The sequence below is a fragment of the Oncorhynchus mykiss genome, chromosome 3, assembly GCF_013265735.2.
Source record: "Oncorhynchus mykiss isolate Arlee chromosome 3, USDA_OmykA_1.1, whole genome shotgun sequence".
NCBI lineage: Eukaryota > Metazoa > Chordata > Actinopteri > Salmoniformes > Salmonidae > Oncorhynchus > Oncorhynchus mykiss.
In genome coordinates this window covers 30,389,473-30,413,812 of record NC_048567.1, presented here as the reverse complement: position 1 = coordinate 30,413,812, position 24,340 = coordinate 30,389,473, and the positions used below count along the sequence as shown (strand labels likewise).

General features: G+C 48.4%; 1 protein-coding gene across 1 annotated transcript in view; it reads right to left on the bottom strand.

Moving 5' to 3' along the window:
* Nucleotides 1–1,506: 1,506 nt before the first annotated feature.
* Nucleotides 1,507–24,340, bottom strand: part of LOC110504017 (forkhead box protein O3-like) — a 36,732-nt gene continuing 13,898 nt past the window's right edge. The window contains exon 2 of the mRNA XM_036973797.1: nucleotides 1,507–4,429. Within this exon, the coding sequence (XP_036829692.1) occupies nucleotides 2,711–4,429 (1,719 nt within the window). The 3' untranslated portion in view covers nucleotides 1,507–2,710. The remainder of the gene's footprint in view (nucleotides 4,430–24,340) is intronic.

Sequence of the window (24,340 nt, the reverse complement as noted above, 5' to 3'; positions counted from 1 at the left end):
TGCCAATCTGATTGGCTGATTGTTTTCGTCGTCTTTTCTACCCCTCTCCGCCTATATGTACAGTACCTTATGCCAGAGAACTCCCACCGGGCCCAAAACACAGTCAGACGGCCTCATAACGTGTGCAAGGGAACACAAAATACAGATGACGATGACGAAGCGGATGACTTACGACACAAACACACTACCCGTTTAAGACACACACGCCCAACAAGGACTGGGGAAAGGGACATGATCATGTGATTCTCGTCTCTTGACCTACTATCAACCTGTGTTTACTTATTTTGTGTGGTGTTCTTTTTCCCACCCGTGCCCTTTCCGAACAGACAAACCGACAAAAACGGACGGCGTTGTCTCCCTCGGGCCAGGATGACTAGGCGTTAATCACGGCTATCAGTCAGCACATTACGTTAGCGACAACTGCGGGGGTGAGAGAGAAAGGGATGAGAGAGAGAGAGGGATGGGAGGCTGTTGCGTTTAGATTCCCGATAATGATGCATGGCCGCAGCATCACTTTGGAGATTAAAAGCAAGATGCTGAATTTCAATCAAGACCCAGTTTAATGGGTCGGTCTGAGGGATGATCACTCTGTCTCCTTTGGCAGAGGAGAGAGAGAGAGAGAGAGAGAGAGAGAGAGAGAGAGAGAGAGAGAGAGAGTGGAAGAGAGAGGTTAAAGAAAGGAGAGAGAGAGGGAGAGGTTAAAGAGAGGAGAGAGAGAGAGAGGTTAAAGAAAGGAGAGAGAGAGAGAGAGAGAGAGGTTAAATAAAGGAGAGGGAGAGGTTAAAGAAAGGAGAGAGAGAGAGAGGGGAAGAGAGAGGTTAACGAAAGGAGAGAGAGAGAGAGAGAGAGAGAGGTTAAAGAAAGGAGAGAGAGAGGTTAAAGAAAGGAGAGAGAGAGAGATTAAATAAATGAGAGAGAGAGAGGTTAAAGAAAGGAGAGAGAGGTTAAAGAAAGGAGAGAGAGCGAGAGATTAAATAAAGGAGAGAGAGAGAGAGGTTCAAGAAAGGAGAGAGAGAGAGAGAGGTTCAAGAAAGGAGAGAGAGAGGTTAAAGAAAGGAGAGAGAGAGAGAGAGAGAGAGAGAGAGAGAGAGATAGAGGTTAAAGAAAGGAGAGAGAGAGAGAGGTTAAAGAAAGGAGAGAGAGCGAGAGGTTCAAGAAAGGAGAGAGAGAGGTTAAAGAAAGGAGAGAGAGAGAGAGGTTAAAGAAAGGAGAGAGAGAGAGAGGTTAAAGAAAGGAGAGAGAGAGAGGTTAAAGAAAGGAGAGAGAGAGAGAGGTTAAAGAAAGGAGAGAGAGCGAGAGAGAGGTTAAAGAAAGGAGAGAGAGAGAGAGGTTAAAGAAAGGAGAGAGAGAGAGAGGTTAAAGAAAGGAGAGAGAGAGAGGTTAAAGAAAGGAGAGAGAGAGAGAGAGGTTAAAGAAAGGAGAGAGAGAGAGGTTAAAGAAAGGAGAGAGAGAGAGAGAGAGAGATTAAAGAAAGGAGAGAGAGAGAGGTTAAAGAAAGGAGAGAGAGAGAGAGAGAGAGAGAGGAGTTAAAGAAAGGAGAGAGAGAGGTTAAAGAAAGGAGAGAGAGAGGGGCAAAAAAAGAAAATGAAAAAAGCTAAAGAAAAAAAGCTGGCGCCACAAAGAAAAAATAAACCCTGGTTGAGGCAAGGTGATACGCCATTTCAAATGTTCTCTTCTGAATATTCCGAAGATTAAATCAATTGACATAATGACAGAATGCAACTGACTAATATAACATACATTTTGACTTGCACAGTGAAGTAAAGCACCAGATTATAGTTTTCAATTAGGTCAGTGAGGAGGCACAGGTTGTTGTAAGAGTCTTTCCCAAAATGTAGAATTTGACTAATACGAGCCAACGACAAAGAGACCAAATAAGCAATCAATCAGAAATCTTTGCTGACATTTTCCCTGCTTCCCACTGGCAGTAAACGTAGCAGCATAGCAACCCCCATTATACATCTTTCCCACAAATGTAACTACAGATTCTGATTCTTGCACTTTCTTTATTTGTTCAGCAAAATGATATGTCAAATACCGTACCCGCCTTGCAAACAGCCAAACTCTGCATGAATTTGTCTTCTACGTGAGCAGTCCTGGGTCCAAATACCATTTGAGATATTTAAAATCCGTTCAGCTTTTGCTGTAGTCTGCCTGGAGCGCAAGATAGGCGGGGTTTGCACTTTTGCGACAATTCTATTGGTTCCATTGCACCAGGCAAACTCAATCAAGCCCAGATAAAGTGATGGAAAGGATTTTGAATAGTATTTGAACCCAGGTCTGTTTGTGAGTGAGCTGTGGAGTCTGACCCACTTTTTTTTAAAGTGCTTGGTGAGTTCAGGTCTCATGATAGTAGATGAGAAAGGAACAAGGTTGGGAAACAACACAGTTGAGATTGTCATCACAGTATACAGCTGATGTGAGAAAAACCAATGTGACATGAGCTACAATATCCAGAGGGAGTCCGGGCAGGGAGGGACAGGGGCTTTTTATAACACAACATAGAAAGGTATGGGAAGTGAGTGACAGTGTTTGTCCCATCTCCTCTGTTTTCAGTCCAGGAATGACACAGTCAAGCACAGTGCTCCCCAACATGTTAGTGGGGAGGGGGTGGAGTCTGTCTATCTGAGGGGCGGTGAGGGCTGGCCTGCAGCACTCTGGGTAGTGGAGTCTTTTCTGAGGCCTGCCCGGAAGCACTCCGGGAAACATCTCAGCCGGGCACCCAGCTCTGGTTGTTGTGGGCTTGCTGAGGACCTGCCAGTCCACTCATGCCCACCCCCACCCCCACGCCCATCCCCATCCCCATCCCCACCCCCTGGGCCAAGGAGCTGTCAAAGTTGAAGTCCATTTCCTCTCCGGAGTCCATGATATCGTGGAGGAGGATGGACTCCACGTCGCAGTCCAAGCTCCCGTGGAAGATATCCAGGTCCAGATCAGCTGGTAGTCTCTCGTGGGGGTGAGGCTGGTGGTATGAGCTACCATGGTAGCTGCCTCCTGTGCCACCTCCCACCATGCCCCGTTGGTGGTGGTACAGTCCACTGCCCATTCCTTGGTGTTGAGGGCTGGGGTAAGTGTTGTGGCAGGGGTGCGAGGGGTGGGGGGCGGTGGCCAGGTGGCAGGAGTCCTGAGGCATCCCCAGCATGCCGGCCGGGTTGGGTGGCAGGGTGGTGGAAGCGGGGAGGTGGGCGTGGGACGGGGGGCTGTAAAGATAGGGGGCTTTGTGGCTGTAGGGCTGGAGGTGGCCACTGCTGATGCGTGGGGCCAGGGCTGGGGCTGGGGCTTGAGTCGGTGTGTGCGTTGTGTGGTTGCTGTGGTTCTGACTGAGGTTGTGGCCAAGATGAGGAGAGTTGTGGTTGTGGTTGGTCACAGGGTTGAGGTTACGACTCTGAGTACCGTTGTGGCCGTTGTGGCTGTGAGCCGAGTTGTGGTTTGTGTGGCTGCCATTGTGACTGTGTGCTGCATGTCCGTTGTGTCCGGAGTGATGGCTGTGACGGGTGGAGCTCACTCCGTTCGTGGAGGGCCCCATCATGGGGTGGTCATCTCTCTCCTGGCCCAGTATTATGTCCTTGGCACAGTACTGCTGTGGAACTCCGGGGCCTCCTGTCAGCAGGCTCTGCAGGGCGTTGGTCCCTGAGTAGGCCCGCATGGTGCCGCCGAAGCTAGCAGGCTTATTCTCCTGGATGGTCTGCATGGGTGAGTGGTGGTGCAGCATGCCCATCCCAGCCTGGCTGTAGACTGTGCCGCAGTACGTCCCCTGACCTTTAACCCCAGGGTTGTAATGATAGACCGGGGGAAGTTTGTGGCCTGCCGCTGGGTGAGGATGATGATGGTGGTAGCCTTCCTCCAGGAGCCTCTCCTCCAGGCTGATCGCCCCCGTGAGATTAGCCAGCTGGGGCAATTGCTCCACAGGTGGACAGTGGCCTCCCGCAGCCCCCATGGCCGGGGAACGTGCGCTGGATGAGGGGGAGGGGTAGAGGTGGGGCGAGGCCGAGCAGGAGAGCCCGCCTTCCTCTGACTCCTCCAGCTCGACCTCGGCCAGGATGGGCGAGAGGCGCCCGCTCAGGGTCGAAGTAGACGAACTAGCCCGGGAGTGGAGCTCCGTCCAGGCGTCAAACTCTCCTTCCACACCCCCAGCTCCCCCTATGTTGCCTGGGAGAACCTTCCCCGGTGGGCTACCCTGCTCAGGGGAAGCCTGGAGCCCCACTTGAGCCCCAGAACCAATCCCCGGCCTGCCCACCCTCTTGCGGCTGACCCGGCCCTTGCTCTTCAGGTACTTGGTGCTGTTGTCCATGGAGACGGTTCGCCGGCGAGGGGCCTTGCCCATCTTGCCCCCCTCAGGGTTGAGCATCCACCAGGAGGACTTACCCGTGCCTTCGTTCTGCACCCGGATGAAGCGCGTGTGGAGGGACAGGTTGTGTCGGATGGAGTTCTGCAGACATAGATAGAGATATATATATATAGAGAGAGGGGGGGGGGGGGGCGAGAGAGAGAGAGGGGGGCAAGAGACAGCGAGAGAGGGGGTGAGAGAGAGAGAGTGAGAGAGGGGGCGAGAGAGAGAGAGAGATTGATTTAGAGGGCACGTTACATTGTTTATCATATTATGTACGGTAAGCATTTTCACCGTTTAACACACTGGATCCCACCGCTGCCAACTAACGTCACACTTTAGCTCTGGGTGAGGACAGCGTGTGACTTTCAGGCCTACGAGTACTGGCCGCCTTTGTGCGTGTCCCAGAACTCCTCACCTGTAGACATCAGCTGAATCAAGTATGCATATGACCCCTGTTCATATGAAACAACTGTCTGTCGGAGAGGAAACTAGAGTGCCAGCGACTTTGACGACGTGCAACCTGCCAATCTGATCCCAAGCCTGCTGCTCCATACTGATGACTGTTTAAAGGTTTATCTCACACACATTGATGCCACTGGGGAGTGTGTGGATTCCCCTTCCAAGAAGAGCTTCGCTGATCAATACGTACCAGACAGTTTGTGTTTATGCTCATAGAGCCGCTCTACACTCCCCATCCTGGGGCCACAAAAGACTTGCTAGTACCTTGTCGGCCTTCTAAACCGTAGACACCAGGGCCCAGTTTGTCTTGAAGTTATCTGTCCGAATTTCAACTACCGGATATGATTAAATGCGTAGAGTCAATTAATAGTCCATTCTGTTTTTATCAATTTAATCCTATCCGATAGGCGAAATCCAGATAGATCACTTTAGAAAAAAATGGGCCCATAAATCAATTGCCGAGTAGGTAGTCCACAGGGGTATACTACAAAGCCGGATAAATGAGTTAGCCAGCTAACTTTGATAAGCAACCCGATAATAGCTACCCATTTCTGCGTCATTAAGACATCGAAACTAAAATATGTGTTTCTGGTTGTCGAGTCAACTTAGACCATGTACATTTCAAGGTTATCTTTCAAAAAATGTTTTACGTTTTTTTCAGAATGATTAGGTTAGCTGGCTAACTCATTGATCATGCTTCGTGGTATACCCCTCAGTAGTCTACAAAGTGACCCAGTCTCTCTGTAACTCTCCTGCCTATTCACCATCATGGCGTCTACAAACTAGCTACTTGTGCCTTTACCAAACAGTAGGACTCGTGAAAATCTATTCTTCACTCTGTAGTCTAAACTGGAGTGAGCCAGAGTCTTTGTACAATCTATCAGGTGAGAGTGCCAAAGATTGTCTGAACTGAAGACACTACGTCCACTTTATCTCATGTGAAGTGGAGGGTATTCCTCCCTCCTTCCCTCTGTCTCTTTCCTCACCACTTCTTCTCCTCTGCCTGGTAGATGTAAACTAATCCCTGGTTCGATGTGCCTGGCTGGGGATTGTGTTTGATGTGGCTGCCACTCTGGCCCAGCACCAACCATGTGAAGATGGATCGGGAGATTGAGCTAGGAGCTACCAGGGATAACGGATGGAGCCCACCAACCACCTCCTACCCACACAGACTCTCTCTATCGCCTTATTCTCATTCTGTCTCACTATAACCGTCTCTTTCTCTCCACCTTCTCCTCTCTCTCTCCCCCCCCCCTCTCTCTCCCCCCTCTCTCTCTCTCTCTCTCTCTCTACCCTTTTATCTCTCTCTTTTATCACCGCTCTCTATCTTTATAGCCTCCTCTTCTCTAAGCGGTCTGCAAACTTGTTGCTTCTCTCCTTTCGTTTCATCCTCTTTCCTCCCTCTCTCCACGTCTCCTGTGTTTGTTAATATACTGCAGTCATTATTTACCGCTGAGAGAAAGATTTCACATTTTCTGTCCATTTCTTTCCCCACATTTCTTTTTTGGAACACTCAAATTCCGTGACAAACTCTCAATAGATGACTCTGTTCATTCACTTTCTCATTCCAAAAACAATTTGTAGGTGTATTAGACTTTTTCTTCAAGGCCAAGTGAAGGCCAAGTGAACACTGATAAATATTGACTGACAATAGTTGTTCTGTTCTGCTTTTGCTGTAGGCGTTATTCTGAAACTTGAACGGCAAAATGAAACCAAAGCACATAGTGTGGCTAAGCCTTACATTGGCACTATAGTACTATATTCCATTGTTTCAGATTGAGGTACAACGTCCATTGTGTCGCACATCATTTGTATTCACGGGCGAATGGCACAGTCTGAGTACACACAAATCAAATTGTGGAGCACCAACTGAAAAGCGGCGACTGACTGAATGCAGGTGATCTGTGAATGCCTCCCTTCGGTTGTCTCGCTGTGACACCTCGAGCATCGGGTAACCATGGCAACTGTTGGTAAACGTGCAGGAGAGGGAGTATATGATATTGTGGTGGGTAGAGCAGGGAGGCAGAGTAAGGGTAGCGGCGGGGGGGGGGGGGGGGATTGGGGAGATGGTTGTTTGATGCTGCAGCTCTCTCTCTAACTCAAAGCAGTGTTTCTTGCATCTGGGCCATGCCAGTCCGTCGGGGATGCCCGGTCGGCGGTTAGGGGCGGGCGACTACGTGCCTGCGCCGACTACTACCCTTTTCACACTACCGTGCCGACCGGAACTGTACTGTGTTGGCTCACATATTTTCTTTTCACATGGATCTTTTCGGCACAGTTCAAGCAACTATGGAGGATACCCAACCAGCTCAAACAGCTTGGCTCAGCAAAGTCCGGTCCGCTAGTGTAAAAAAGGTATACCTGTCTCTCCCACACCAGATCATGACAAATGCTCTCCATCAGGTTAGATGACAGGTTGATTGAAGGCCGAATGAAAATGAACCTCCTTCAATGGGACCAGACCGGTTGAAGCCGCTACCGCGTATGATATCTGATCTGTTCCCAACGTAGCATGTAGGATCAAAAAAAAGTCCCCCGCAATAGACTTGGGAGAGGGATTTGAACATCATCCCCATGCCCTCTTTATCTGATGAATCCTGAATCCACCTGCTTAAGAGAGATTTAAGGGATTGGCTGTGTGCCCAACTGGCTCCCTATGCTCTATATAATGCACTACTTTTGACCAGGGGCCATAGGGCTCTGTTCAAAAGTGGAGCACTATATAGGGACTGCGGTGCCATTTGGGACACAGCCATCGCGTGGGTAAGTTGGCCATGATGGCGTAGTCAGCTAGCTGTTTGCTTCCTGTCTGCCAGCCTTTCTGTTTTGTTTTCAAACCCGGGGTTTCTCAGTAGTAGTCATCCTGTTTGGGTGTGGGTTTAGGGACTGAGAATAGCCCTGCCAGGTTACAGGTGTCCCTCCCTGTGTTGGTGTAGCCTAGCCCTGGCCTCTCGCCCAATCTCGGCCTGAGTCAGGGGAAATATGGCCGGCCCATGCCCCACTCACTCACACCCCTAAAACAGGCAGTCGCAGGCAGCCGGTGCTAATCCCGCTCCATCCTGAGTAATCCCAGACAATCCCGAGCTAATCCTGGAGTTGATTCAGGGGCACTCCCAGCTGGGCGTCTCACACCGTCCACTGTCAGGTCATCGTGTGCATCGTATGATCCAATGGGAGGAGGAGGATGAGGGGGCAGACTACGGAGATTCCTTTGTTAAGCAACCTGTCCATGTAAGACAATGAGAAGAAAGGCCATGATCTACAAGGCCATGTAAATACAACCACCCTTTCAATTTCCTATCTGACAGAGCTAAGCGGAATGCCTCACTCTGAGTTTGTCCTTGAGGGTGGTTTTTTCCATACTTCTCCCCACAGGCTTACAACAGAATAAAATTGAAAACATTATTCTCTATTAAATATTCATAAAATGTTTCTTCAGCCCCCTGGCTTTCAGGACCAGACAAATGAAGGGAAGCACACAAAAACACACAATGACACGGAACACACATTCCAACCCTTGGTCCGATCTCCTATTGAAATCAGGCCCATTGATACAATACATATTGTGGAAGGCTAAGACACAAATGTATTGCCTGATCCCATCCGACTTAAGTAAACAGACTTGCTGTTGTCAAATCAAACTTCTATGGAAATGTATATATCACAGTGGGTTTTTAAACAACAACGGGTTTTCAGTAGCCTTGCACTGTTATTTGTGAAAAGGGCATCTGTCCGATTTATAGAACAATTGTAGCCCGTGGAAGACTGTGTAGCACATATAAATATAATTACTAGAATGGTAAAGCCCCTCAGACCACATCAAGTTCCCAGCACACTCATGGCTACATTCAATACGGCAGCCGGTTCACCCTTCACATAAGTAACATTGACTTGAATGGGAATTGCCCTTTCTAGTAATTCTATTTCTATGGTGTGGCACTCCGATGGCCCCAGAGAGACAATCGGCTTGAGATCAACTCTCATTAGAGCCCACGATCCTGATACCTGACTTACGTCTTCTTCATTCGCTCTGTACCAAGCCACTCTACCACAGCCTCTTTGCCCGCAGATTAAGTTTAAGACCCATTAACCCGCTCAAATCGGACACGTTCACTCTCTTTCCGACACAGGTGGCCTCAGAGCAGCAGAAAGGGATTTTTCCTTTTTCCAAGACAGGGGTACTTGTTCAAAGTCAATCCAATAGAGACTACAAGACTTCCTGTTTTGGATCGACCGAGCTTTTGTTCATGTTCCGAGAATGAACAAAAACAAAACGGGCCCTGGTCATGGTAAATAATTCTCTTTCAAACCCTTTAATTTGCCCCTCAGCGTTCTGGCCATTCACATTGATTCCTGCTCAGTCCTCCCTCCACACACCCACTGAGTTTGATTTTTGGAATCTGGAGTAGGCAGTTCGACTTGGAGAATCGATTCAACTTAATAGCCTTCAATGCTAAGGCTTGGCTTTAGACACATCAAGGTCTGCCTGTCTGTAGGAAGATATTCTATTGGACTCTCCTTGTGAAGGTGATTATGGCTCCTTTCCAATGCTCTTGCTCGAGGGAACCCCCGTGTGAGTTAGTGTGAGTAGGGTGAACGCGCCCAGTTGCCCAGCCTGGCGCAATGCCAATGTGTGTCCCCTGTGCCGCCACTCCCAGGGTAGCAATCTGCCATTAAGACTGTGGTGAGCGGGGTGGTGGGGCAATAGACCGTCTGGGTTGGCTTGACTGGCAAGGCGGGCAGCTGGGATAGAGGGGGGTAAGGGGGTGGGAATGGTAGGTATAGTATAGAGCCCAGTGTGTGAGAACCCTCCGAGCCACACAATGGGCTGCCCTCAAAATGGGGCCCCTCTACCCCCCACATACTCACAAGAGGGGATAGAAGAAACAGGTCAAACTGTACAGGGCCCGTCTTGTGTAGAGAGGGTGTACTCATTCAAATAGAACCGAGTGACGAGCCCAAAGACAAGAGGGTTCGCATGGGAACGCCAAAAGAAACCACTCACCCGGTTCAAATAACTTAAAAGGGTTGGATGACTGGCATGTTCGTTCTGCAAAGACGAGCGTCTGTCTGGAAGCTGTTTACCGCCATTCGCCATGTACTCATTCGGTGTTTATCAATCCCATTTCATACAGAAAGCAGCCATTATGCTCCTCTGCTGTCTATGGGTATCTCTTCATAGCACACCATTCATTAGATAAGCACAAATCAAGGGGGACCAGGAGAGGCTCTGGCTGTGTTTATTGTGATGCCTGTTTGTGCCTCTGCAGAAGGGGGGGGGGGGGGGGGGGGGGGGGGGGGGTGGAGGCTCAAACACAAGCAGTTTTGTTCAGGCAAAGGAATGAGTTTTGTCAGCTAAGCCTGTCTCCAGGCTATTGATGGAAATTAGCACTGGCTAAATATTCGCTTCCCGTGATTGATGTCACAGCTCGGCTTGTCCCCCTTTGAAGGGAAATAAAGAATTTAGAGGCGCATAGATTAATGGGAATCGGGGGGTTGGTGCATTCAGCCTTCTCTGTCTGCAGGGGTGGGGTGGAGTGGAGGGATGGGAGGGCTTCAAGGGGACGGAAGGGCCTAATGGTAGATAAAATATGGCTCTATACGGAACAAAGCAGATACAGCACGCTATCCCAAGTGGCACAGGTACAGACAGGAACACAGATCTTGTTGCCTGCGAAGGAAGCCCAAAGTCAGACGACAATTCAAATCCCTTTAGAGGAGGAGAGCCTACTTTAAGGAGAGACAGATGGGCAGATGGACAAGCCTGATTCCTGGACTGTGCCCAAATTGGAACGATTCAAAAAACGAAGACCTCTTACTAGGAGAGAAACCAACTTAGCCGCCACATGCCATAGGGGCGGCTGGTAGCCTTACGGTTAAGAGCGTTGGGCCAGTAACCAAAAGGCCTAGGTGAAAAATCTGGTGATGTGCCCTTGAGCAAGGCACTTAACCCTAATTGCTCCTGTCGCTCTGGAGAAGATCGTCGGCTGAATGACAAAAAAAAGTTGTCATGTATAATGCCATCCTCATTGCCATGGTCCAATGTATGTCCATAGTCACGGAATTATCAAGTAGGTCTAGTTGTGTAGTCACGGCAAGCCCTGTCAGAAACCGAGGTTAGGAACCAGGCTGAGCTACATTGCAGACCATTGGCTACTATCTGTACCTAAGACATAGCCTGGAGAACCATTGCCATTAGAGCCTTACTAAGGCATGTTCCCCCTCTTACGACAATGCAAATCAATTTCAGAATTGCTATATCATCCCACACACCCCTCAGTGCCATTCCAAAGGGGAAAGAGGGAAAGTCAATTGAGAGTTTGAGCTGCCATGTGCCATGGTGCCCACAGTCAGGAAGTCTGTGGGGAGATGGTGTAATGGAATTGATGGGGGATTCCTGCTTGGCTGTGTTCTAATTGCAGCCAGTCCCTGGCAAATCACTGCCTGTATACTTCTATAAGCACCAAGGGGGATGGTTAGCGGTCGGGTGTGGAACTGTGGATCAAGGGCTGCACGAGCTTTGGCGGCTAAAAATAGCCTCTAACAGATTAGCAGACCATCTGAGACCAGGATAGGGGATCGGAAAATCCACCACGGCATGCCAGGGCGGTCTTGGCGGCTTTCCAGTTGGTCCGCGTGAGGGGGACACGACATCTATGACACCCACGCGACGAAAGCCTCCGCCTGGGCTCGTAATCACGTCTGACGCCCACGCCAAACGTGGGTAAAACCTGAGCCAGGGAGGGCACAAGGTGGGCACGTGCAAGAGGGTATGGTTTTCCACAGGGGCTATGGGAGTTCGGCTTCGCTTTCCCCTGTGAGGGTTCACAAAACAGGTGTAGTGGTTGGGCCACCTGTGGGGCCTGCTCACAGCTCACACTTCGACTAAAGTCTGGGGATCCATCAGACGCACATTTTCCACCGGGCCTGCCATCATGCTGTCATGCACGTTTCTAGAGAGAGGCTTTTACAGCTTTTTGTTTGTATGTGTGTGTGTGTGTGTGTGTGTGTGTGTGTGTGTGTGTGTGTACTCTGTGTGTGTGTGTGTGTGTGTGTGTGTGTGTGTGTGTGTATACTCTGTGTGTGTGTGTGTGTGTGTGTGTGTGTGTGTGTGTGTGTGTGTGTGTGTGTGTGTGTGTGTGTGTGTGTGTGTGTGTGTGTGTGTGTGTGCGTGCGTGTGCTTGAGTCAGGTCTTTTAACGGCCCACAGGCGGAGTGTGGATTTGATTATATTGAAACCACCCTCTGCCACAAAGAAACAGATGATGCAACAATGGAATCAATGCGGATGCGATTCTCTCCTCCTCTCACTCTACAACATAATCTCCTTCATAATAATAACAATCTAATTTCCCGCATTCTAAAGGTCAGCACACACCTCTGATCAGACTTTAATAAACATCATTTCTCGGGCTTTCATTTCATATCAGCAGAGCAGGGAACTCATTCGGCAGCGGTTGCCTTATGGCATGCAAAATTCATAGAATAGTCCCCTTTTAATTGCTTGCAATTTCATAGCGCAGAGACTAATGATCATCGCAATCAGATGGAAGCGTCCAAAGATTCAGAAAGACACGCACGCAGACATGCACGGATGCATCTTAAGCAGGCAGGCACGCACACACGCACACACACACAGTAGGGTATCCATCATGACTTGTGAGGTGCAGATGATGTGAAGACCGAAACTCAGGCATGTCTACACGTATGTCACATGCATCAGTCACGCAATAATACACAGCTTCTCCCTCACACGTTCATCTTCTCACGTACTGGCAAACAAAATAGACGCACACACACTCTCTCTCTCTCACACACACACACACACACACACACACACACACACTCACAAAGAGCCTGGCACAGTGGGCACGCTCATTACCGCAATGCCAAGCTACTAGTTGCTAAGGAGACCTGTGGGAGAGGGAGGCTCCTTGTTGCCATAGCAGCCGGCCTGCTCCCTGCCAACTATCCCCCGAGGGAAAGGCAGCTAAGGAGAGAGTTGGGGGGGGGGGTGAAGTAGGGAGAGGTAGAGGGCACCCGTCTAATAGGGGAGAGGTGTTGGGGAACTTCATTAAACGCCCTGTGCAGCACACCAACCACTGCTCCTCAACAATATACACCACATGCTATACACACTTATTCAGAGATGCAGAAAGCTACACCCACCTATGATGTACGCCTACACATGACATTGAAAAAGGTAAGTGTATATGTGGAATCTTAGGTCAAGAAAAGGCAGCTACAGAAGGAACGAGGGAAAAGAGAACAAAGGAGGATCAAAGAGGGTCTTGAATTTTGGTGTGAATGGAGAACGTTGGGGGATCTTAACTATGGCGGCGTTTGTTAACCATGGAGCCATCTTGAGACATTCCTTTATGTAAACGAATTGTTACCGCCGTCTCTTTGAGCCAATATGGCCATCCAGTGATAGCCGCCGGGTGATTGGTTGAGCCTTCTGTGTGACATCACTCCGAGCCCATACCGAAACACAAAATAATGACGGCCAATGTCTCTCCCCTCGGATCTAAAACCAGTAGTAACCACCAACTTCACTGACCGTTATATCTAATATTCCCACACCCCAAAAACATTGCCGCCGAGGAGGGCTCGTTAGCTACTCACCTCAGCCGTTTTCTTATGAAACTAGCTAACATTAGCTAGACTGCGTCCAGACTCGGGAGTTCACCGGGCACATAGACAGGTCACATAGGCTTCAGGAGACAGCCGGTTAGATATGCTTCCACCATGGACAACAACAACTGGCTACTAGTTCGTTTTCACCTAAATATGTTCATCTCATAGTTAGTTTATCCACTGACCACTGCATTTAGGAGGATAGCGAAATTACTGAAAGGTAGCTAGCTAGCTAGCTCGCCAACTAATCGTGGATTTCCTATTCTTTGATAGATTTGGGTCAACTTGCTCATATCAAGCAGCAGACAGTTTGTGTAAAGGTAAAAATAACAATTAGTGGACTTGTTTTTGTGAATGACAAGACAGTGAAACTAAAATAGATGGGTGAGTCTTCAATTTATTTCACAATTAATGAAGTTGGGTTTCCCAAGTCATTCAGTGCTTACTGCTTAGGCCGGTGACCAAGCTAAACAGACAGCTCTGCAGCGCATCTGTGTGACATCACACACCCAAGAAGGCTCAACCAATCACCCAACGCAACTCATGAACATGAATGAACTTTGCCTCCGGCTATCCCACGAAAGGAAATGTCCAGTGAGCCCATTCCATCCACTTCCTGAAAATTCAGTCCATGAGAATGAACAAACAATGAATGATTTCTACTTCACATACAGCTAAGCTGTATATCCAACCATACAGTACAACGGCTCAATGGGAACCTACCACACAACATACTCAAGGAAACATACCATAGCAGCATTCCTTCACAAAAACAGAAGCCCATACTATAGAGTAAGAGAGTGCTCATTCAGGACTTACTCATCCCTCAAGAGAGGCCTCCGAGATTGCTTAAACGGAGTACAGAGAGTGATATAGCGAAGTGATAATGCTGAGTTCATAGGTCAAGGTACCTTGCCTTTAACACTGAAGTGCATACACATACAGTAAGAGTGCCTTTCGTAGTGAAAAATGTATGAACCATGTTGCTTCCATGGAAATGAAATGGATTCTAGTTCTATGGTTGCTTGACCCTCAAGATTGGAAGTGCCAACCTACTGTATGAATGAGGAGCTTTATTGCCTAGTTTGATTCTCAATGGGGGGTGGCGGTGGTGAAGGGCACAGAACACCCTGTCTGCTGGGGTAACTTGTCTCACTGTCTAGACTAATGAGAGAAGGAGAGATACCCCTCTGAGTTAGGAGGAAAAGTGGAATGGGAGGGATTTCACCCCTCCTCCTCTGCCTTCTGCCTCCATTTCCCGAAACAAAAAGAGCCCAATTAAGTCAGTTTGAGTTAGGGTCTGGTGGTGTGTGTCTGTACATTTGTCTGTGAGTGTATGAGAGGAAAACAAGAGGGGAGGGGGGGGGGGGGGTCGTTCTCTCAATCTCTTACTCGCGTGGGAGAGAGAATGGGAGAGCAGCCAACCACAGAGAGAGAGAGAGAAAAACGCACTACTTTACAACAGAGAGAGAGAGAGAGAGAGAGAGAGAGAGAGAGAGAGAGAGAGAGAGAGAGAGAGAGAGAGAGAGAGAGAAACGCACTACTCTACAACATAAGCGGGGAAAAACTTGCTCTCAGCTCCTCGACGGGAGACGCTGAAATATTAATCAGTATGCTCCGGTCACAGACTCCTCTCCTCTGAATGCAATCGCTTCAAACCCCTTCCCTCCCTAATGAGTGGCTATGAGTGGGTTCATGAATGGCTAATGGACACAGATGGGGGGGGGGCTGATGGCGGGATAGATAGCGATGGGGGGGAGTGCGGTATTGGTGGGGGATGTAGAGACATGCCGTGACCTTTTAAGAGGCTCCTGAAAACTTCATTACGACTATCCCCACTATTCCTCTTCTTGTTCCCTCAATCTTTCTTTCTCCCTCTCCATTTCTCATTCTCTGTCTCTCCCTCTGTTTCCTTCCTCTCTCTGTCTCTCCCTGTTTCCTTCCTCTCTCTGTCTCTCCCCGTTTCCTTCCTCTCTTTGTCTCTCCCTGTTTCCTTCCTTTCTCTGTCTCTCCATCTATGTCTCTCCACCGCTCTCTCATCCATCTACCTTGCGCTCTTCCTGTTGGTGCGTGCTGACTGATAACCCTCTTACCCACACAACCCCTCAGAGCTATACTGTACACTGGAGTTTCAGTTCTAGGGCTATTTAAGGGCACTACACCAAACTACACATTTATGCTTTAATGAATGCACACAGCGTTCATGTCAAAATGAACATACTGTACATGCAGGCAAACGTATAAATAACCTACCAACATTAAAACTGCAATAGTCTGGGCCTCCCGGGTGGCGCAGTGGTCTAGGGCACTGCATCGCAGCTGTGCCACCAGAGACTCTGGGTTCGGACTCAGGCTCTGTCGCAGCCGGCCGCGAGGTCTGTGGGGTGACGCACAATTGTCCGGGTGAGGCCGGTAGGGATATCCTTGTCTCAGCGACTCCTGTGGCGGGCAGGGTGCAGTGCGCGCTAACCAAGGTCGCCAGGTGCACGGTGTTTCCTCCGACACATTGGTGCGGCTGGCTTCCGGGTTGGCTTCCGGGTGTTAAGAAGCAGTGCGGCTTGGTTGGGTTGTGTTTCGAAGGACCTTCGTCTCTCCCAAGCCCGTACGGGAGTTGTAGCGATGAGACAAGATAGTAACTACTAACAATTGAATACCACGAAAAGGGGGTACATTCTTTTTTTTTTTATGCAACTGCAGTAGTCTGAATGTTGTCTCCAAAACCCTTACATAGAAATGCCTCATATAGAATGTAAACATAGAAATGTTTCATATAGAATGTATCAGCTGTAGGGCTGTAAAGAAAACCACACAGGCCAGACCACAGGTAGCCCGAGAGTATCTGAAAGTGATGCAGTGTTACTTCAAGAGAGTCTCTCACTAGAAAACCAATGCACTATTTCGGCCTTGTTGATTGGATTCGTAAAACCAAATGGGTAATAGATTTGGGGTATACCCCCACATTGAAGACACGGGTCGCACGGGTCGCTGAGAAGTTTATGCACAAGTTTATGCACAATCCCCGATTCATTGAGAGGAGACAAAATAAATGGAAAAGGTAAAGCAAAAGTGAAAACATTTCAATTCAGTGGATTTTCGAGGCTACTTATTGACTGTGAACCGTGCAGGAACGTTTTGAAAGTAGGACCACTTCAACTACTATTGGAACCTTAACTCACCCTAGCATTCTCCTCAACTCAAAGTGTACGAGACGCAATCGGCAGCACCTGAATGTATCACCTTTTTTGTTTGTGAAGTCGAGAGGGGATTAGTGAGCAGAAGAATGAGAAATGTGGGTTACTTCGTCTTCCCAGGACCCTCTGTTACCATAGAGGCCGTGTCTGGATTAGGAACGGCTGGAGCTGCCAGCGTGCTGACGCAGATGCACACACTCCACTGCTTAATCCACTCGCTAATTGGAGGAGTGGGCTCCTATTGGGCCTATGACCTAATTCTTGACCTAACCTCTCCCTCTCGGCAGCAGTTATGTCTGGCGGGCCTACCGGATTACAGTTCGAGCGGGGAAATGAGACCTGGTTCATAAGGGTTCAATAGGTCTATGTTAGATTGTATGGGGCTGTATGAGACTGTATGGATGAATGGGGTCATGCTGCACGGGAACGTACGGTCTATTTATGGGTCTGGGTAGGGAAGTATGGTCTATCTATGGGTCTGGGTAGGGACGTACGGTCTATCTATGGGTCTGGGTAAAGATGTATGGGATTGCACGAGGCAGGCCGGATTAGGGCAGGAAAATGAGACCTGGTTCACAGGAGGTGTACAGGGCTGTATGGGCTTATGCTGCACTGAGACATATGTATGGGGCTGTGCAGGATTGTAAGGGGATGTAGTAGGATGTATGGGGTCATACTGCCCGAGGGCATACGGGGCTGTGTAGGGGAGTGTGGCGGGGTGACCGCATAGGCCAATGGGGATTATAGAGTCAGACTACAGTCATACACGGGTCGCTATAAGGCATACAGGATATATATTGTATTGGCTCCTCTACAGAGGGATGAAAGCACCATTATGTCTTTTAGTACTGTTGAATGTGCTTGTATGTATGTGTGTGTGTATGTGTATGTGTGTGTGTGTGTGTGTGTGTGTGTGTGTGTGTGTGTGTGTGTGTCGCCGCTTCTCCGAGAAGGGGCCTGCAGAGTTTCCGCCTGAGTGGTACTGTCAGTGGGTATCACTCAGCCCGGCTGTGTGGCAAGACGCGTGGATCATTAGCAGAGACGGAGAAAGAGAGAAAGAAGGAACGGAACGCAGGAGAGAAAGAAGGCAGAGAGAGACTGAGTCGGGCAGCGCGTCTTAATGTCCGTCTTGAGAGCATTATACATGGCGCTGCACTCTCCTCTCAGTCACGTAATCACCCCACCGTAAAAGCAGACTCAGCCCCCCCCCCCTTATCTCCTCTGTCACTCTCTCTCTCTCCCCCTCCACTCCCCCTTCCCTCCACATCTCTTTCCTCCTCATTCACACCGTTCATTCACTTCATCTTCATTATCGCTTTGTATCTCTCCCTTGCTCCAAATCTATCGCTCCCACTTTCTCCTGATTGCTTGCACGTCATTTTTTTCTTCCCTCGTTCCAATCTCCCCATGTTCTCCAACCCTGTAGCCTTCGCGTTCATTTCCTCTCTTTCCCTCTTTCTCCATCAGTGTCACTTTCCTGCACTCTGGTCCACGGCGCTACGTAGCTACTGCTCTATGTCTTCAGACACATGCGTAGACACAGACTGACACACGGACACACACGCACGCGCACACACACACACACACACACACACACACACACACACACACACACACACACGTCTCTACTACGCACTCTTTCATTCCTCAACTGTTTTCCCAATGTTCTCCTTCCTTCGCTCTGGGGCTATGCCCAGTGCAGAGCTGCCCGACGCTAAATGTTGAAAACAACATGGATGACATTTACTAGGATAATGGTAAACATTTGCCTGTATCCTTGTACATAGTTGGGTCATGTTCATTAGGTACCAAAAGGATGAAAATAGTCTGAAACAGGTAAGGACTACATGGAGTTCTACAACAAGAAACACTCATTTACGTTTTCTGTTGCAAAATGTTTGGAAACATTTTCCGTAGCATGTCATAATGAACACTACCCGGGACCAATTGTCCCCCATGCAATGGTGGCTTGCTTGCTTAGCAGGTTGAATAATTTCTTAGCGTACATCTGTTGGTGGTAGTGTTAGCATTTTAACACCCAAACAGATGATGAGATGCTGCATTTGTCCCTATGAAACATTTGCGAGACCGGCACAGAGCTGCCTAGCGTAGCCCAGCATTAGCCCCGCTAACACGGGAGCATAGTGAGGCTAAGTGATGCAATCTGGCCTGATGCCAATAGCGTTCTGAAACAGACTCAAGCCTCAGATGACATGCAGACAGAAAATTAGACGCATGTACGCCCACTCGCTGCTTGGGGAACCACGTGACTGCACAGGTGCAAATTGGGCTGGGTGGATAGAGGACAGAGAGTTTCGGCAAGTAGGCTACAAGACTGAACAGTGTATTTGAGGGATGACTGAGACAAAGATGGAATGATAAGAGTGGCTAGCGAGGGAGTGTGAAAAGGTGGTTAGATGAAGCAGCCTAGACGCCTCATGTACAAAAGACAGGCAATCACATTGAGACTGCACACACTCCCCTCCAAACATACACACACACACACACATCTGTCAACACTGCAAGCGCTCAACCATGTTTCAGCTGTCAATCCCCCCCTCACTTCCCCTCTTTTGCCCGAGAGTGCCGGCATCTGATCACCCCCCTTTCCCCATTCTCTTGTCAGCGTGTCACTCAGGCCTTCTAGGTCCCACCTTCCCACCTACGAGTTCATCCCACCAGCCACCATCCTAGCCTGCTCTCCCGATTGACACACACACACGAGTAACACAACCAAAAAACCTCTCCCTTATGACAAACGTACATTCATAACATTCAGACACACACACACACACACACACACACCTCTCTTCTACACCACTGATTTATTTGCCTCCCCAGTTGGTCCGTCTGCATGGATCACTTGTAAGGATTTTAGAAAATACTTTTGCTAAGCTGATTGCTAAGGGGGGGACAAATTAACGTCGCACAACTGCATAAAACCTTCTTGGGTCACGGTCTCCCTTATGTAATAGTGTGTGTCTGAGTTCCCGAAATACCACTCCCCCACACACACAGCCCCCGCCTCACCCCATTCACCCATTCTGTTCTAATTGAGGGATCTTTTTTCGGAAGCTGTTATTGCTCTCATTTAATTATTTATTTTGTCAGGAAGCACTGAGCAATCTGGTGGGATAAGAGAGGTTGTGCGTGTGTGTGTGTGTGTGTGTGTGTGTGTGTGTGTGTGTGTGTGTGTGTGTGTGTGTGTGTGTGTGTGTGTGTGTGTTTTACAGTAACTGTGACATACAGTGACTGAGTCTAGACCAGTGAGTCTAGACCAGAGTAGAACTTGAGTGAAATGAGGTATATGTGTAGGGAAGACGGGTCTTTGTGTGCCTGTGGTTTTTTTATTTGCACGAAAGTAGGCTATATACTGTGTGAATTTTACAGTGAATATGTGATTTTGTGGATGTGTGCTTGTGTGTGTGTGTGTGTATATGTGTGTATGAGTGTTTGCTTAACTATCCTTGTGGGTACCATAAGTCCTCATAAGGATAGTAAAACAAGGACAATTCAGACAAGTGGGGACATTGTGCCGGTTAGGATTCAAATTAGGTTTAGGGGTTACGGTTAGGTTTACGGTTAGGGGTTTGGGGTTAAGGTTAGACATAGGGTTAAGGTTAAGCTTATGGTAAGGTTAAGGTTAGATTTAGGGTTAGGGAAAATAGGATTTTAGATGGGAAGCAATTCTTTGGTCCCCACAAGGATAGCAATACAAAACTGTGTGTGTGTGTCTGACTGTATGCATTTCTGAGTGCAGTGGGAGTGCACTAATGGACGCACACTTGAGCTGAAGTGCGCAGAGTAGCTGAAGTGCAGCCAAGTCTGGCTTCCAGTCCTGCTTGGAAGCTCTAATCCACTCATCCTCATCTCCCTCTCCTTCTCTGTCTCTCACACACACACGTCTGTTCTCTCTCTCTCTTCTGAATCCTCTCCCAAATGACAAAAGATCATGGATCCATATGCCAACCCTGACCTATCTATCCCCTCTTCCCTGTCCTCTGCAAGGCAATGGAGAGAACAAGGGAAAGGAGGACAACACGGAACAAGCAGTGACCTTTACCATACTCTCACTGCCTCAGGACACAGCTAAGGAGAGGTTAGGTTAGCAACATGACTGAGCGTCTTACCTCTACGCATGGGGCGTGTCTCAATAGACTCAAGTAGCATTGTCTGACATACCGGGTATATTAGTCCGAAGTAGCATCTTCTCCTAGCCTTCTCTCCTTTTGTATGTACTGACGGAAAAAACAAAGGATAGGAGAGATCAAACAGTTTAAATCTGCTTCAATGTGTCCACCGAATGAAGGGGACGAGAGAAGGAGACAAACTACTGAGATGCACCCCATTGTCAAAAATCTTTATGGTAGGTGTAGCTGTCAAGTCCTGCCAAGACCTCAGTCTGGAACAATCCTTGAAGCTCTCTGGTACACTCTTACTAAAAAGATAGAACCGTAAAAGGTTATACAGCTGTCCCTGTAGGAAAATCCTTTTTGGGGTCCACGTAGAATCCTTTTTACCAAAGGTTCTTCTTTAGTAGAACCATAAAGGTTCTCTTACAGGGACCGCCAAAGAACACTTTATGGTTATTTCCCGGATACATCAGACTGGATGTGGTCACAGGCGACTATAGCAACTATAGGCCGCGGACTCACAATGGAAGACGTCAGACAGACACAACTCTAAGACTGGCATTTACCGAGAAGAAAAACGAGGCGTTTATCATGTTAGTTGTAGTAATAAAATAATGACTGAAGGAGAGAAAGAAGGAGAGATGAAACAGGACATCAAAAGAGGATGAAAGGAGAGGGAATAAATGAGCGAGGGATGGGGAAATGAGTGGTAAAAGGGGTACTTTGGCGAGGAGGAATGAAAGTGACTGAAAGTGTGAAATAGAGCAAGAGAGGAGAGAAGTGAATGGATTGAGTGACAGGAAGTGGGTGTGTGAGAGAAGGAAAGCCCAATATACGAGGGAAACGGAGTCAGAAGAGGAGAGCGGGAGAAAAAAGCTAGAGAGAGAAACACAGGGAGTTGGAAACAGAGAGAGAAAAAAAGCCCAAGATACAAAGAGAGAGCAAAAGAGAGAGGGAGAGAGAAAAAGAGTAAGAGAGAGAGACAGAAGCAGAGAGAGACGCATGTAGAGAGACTGAAACTGAGGGAGACATACGTGCTGGGTTCATTCCGGGCTATCTGCTGGCTCTGAGTTCAGCCCTCCTCACACAGTCAGAATACTAAACACTAGACCCCGCATCCTGACCTTACATTCATCCCCACTGACACACAAATCCAGTTAGGACAGTCAAATTTCAGCCCCTGATGTCCAGCCGGCCTGCTGGCCACCGCTAACCTCCCTCACCATCCCTGCTGCTACAGTCCCTACTAGGGTTGGAGAATTCCCTAAAATGCACTGTTTTTTTGTGAAGAATTCCAGGTTGGAGAATTCCTTCAGAGCTCATTCCCTACCGATTCCAGAAGTCCTTCAAAGAGGATTTCTGAAAAAACAGTGAACTTTGAAAACATTTGGGGATTTTGGCAACTGTAGTACCGTAGGTTGAAGTTGGGCTTAGATACTGATCCAGGATCAGATTTGTGCCCTTCCCCCCAGGTGCATAAAGTTGGGATTAGGGAAGGGTAAGCTGATCCTAGACCTGTTGCTGGAAGCAACTTGTACCTGGGGTGACGCAGCTGACCACCAACAGCCAAATCCATCAACTGCATGGGCAGAAGTGGGCTACATACAGGTGTACATGAATAGCCAGTAACCATGAGCATAACAAGCAGACACTATAACTGTTCTCAGCCCTGGTCTCCTCCTCACTCTCATATCAACCAGACAACGATATGTCAAGGTTCTGTCAACGGCAACTACATTTCCCTTTGTGATCCCCTTTAGGGTGGTTCCCCGTTGAGCCATGTGGCTGCGGGAACCTTAGATACACTGATAGAAGGCCCAGACATACACTCTCTCACGGACACACACACACCGACAGATGGCCCAGGTATACGGGGACACGCCACCTCAAACTGGCCAAAGATAGAGTGTCACCCACCCAGCCTCTATTCTCTCCCTCTCTCCCCTCCTCGCTCTTCCACATTCCTCACCGTCCCTCCCTCTCGTTTTCTCGCCCTCATCCATCGCTGCATATTGTGTTATGATATACGATATAATGAGCACCTAGATTTTGTGTGACGATATTTGTTTGCGGCGCTGAGAGAGATATGGCTTCCAGTGTACAGTATCTCTTTTTTTTAAATAAAATATAAACTTTTTTTAAAAAAGGTATAAAGTAACACCATGCTCATGTCAGCAAATGGTTGATTATTTATACGCAAATATGACAGGTTCGCAACCATTATTCTGCGTTCTCAATGGGGATTCCGCACCACACGGTCATTAAGAAGGACAAAAGACGGAACGGAAAACCATCAGTGACTGCATTATGTACATGATGGTGTTGCATTACATAAAAACCCAATTTCAGCACACTGTACAATGAATATCAAGACAGTTTTATCATAACAACAATAAAGACTGGGAAAAGCCTCAAACGGAAGTCACATGGTCGAGCTGCCTTACATAAAACAACGCCAGCGTTCTAAACAGCAACACACCGTAGGCCTTTATCACTATAGCAACCATAACAATACATGACATTCCACAAACATTGCTGTAGCGAGATACTAGGCCGACTGTAGCAACTGCTCATCTGATCTGTAAGTGAGTACAAATAGTAGGTTTGTGACATCCCGTGCACAGTACGGGGAGGTGTACAGTGCAATACAGAAGGCAACATTGCTGTGGCCGTATGAAGGAAGGAGGAGAACGGGAGAGAGTTGGGGTGAATCCTGGAGGCAGAGAGTCAAACCTAGGTTCAAATCATTTCAAATACTTTAGCTGGGCTTGACTGAGCTTGCCTGACACAATGGAACCGATAGAATAGTATCAGGACTTCAAAACCCCAAACATCGCCCCTCTGGCACTCAACACAGACTAGCTCAAACGCTCAAAGTATTTGAAAGATTTCAAATAGTATTTAAACCCAGGTTTACTGAAGGCAGAGTGAATATGAGGGCTGTGCTAGGACTGGGATTGCTGCCTTGCCTGAGTGGAGCAGGCTGCCTGCAATTAAGGTGAAATCAGGGAGAAATCTGTACTGCCTTGATAATGAGCATCGTCTGAATTATTAATGAGAAGCCGTTCCCCCGGGAACCAAACTCCCACTGAGCTCATCAGCCACGCAGACGCATGCGAGCCCTCTCACACACGCACACGCACACACACACACACACACACACACACACACACACACACACACACACACACACACACACACACACACACACACACACACACACAAAGGTATACAGTATGTGCACACATATACATAATACCACAGGAGGTTGGTGGCACCTTAATTGGGGAGGACGGGCTCGCGGTAATGGCTGGAGCGGAATAAGTGGAAAGATATCAAAACACATGGTTTCTATGTGTTTGATGCCATTCCATTTGTGCAGTTCCGGCAATTACTAAGAGCCCGTCCTGCCTTCAGCAGCCATCCACTGCATAATACACATTGACATGCACCCAAGCAGACACACATGTACAGTGTCACGCATGTATCCCCAGACTCAAGCTCACCGACTCACTCATAGACAGACAAAGTTACTCCCAAGCACCGGCAGCCTTTCATTGAACACAGTAGCAATATGTTACCAGCTGCTTC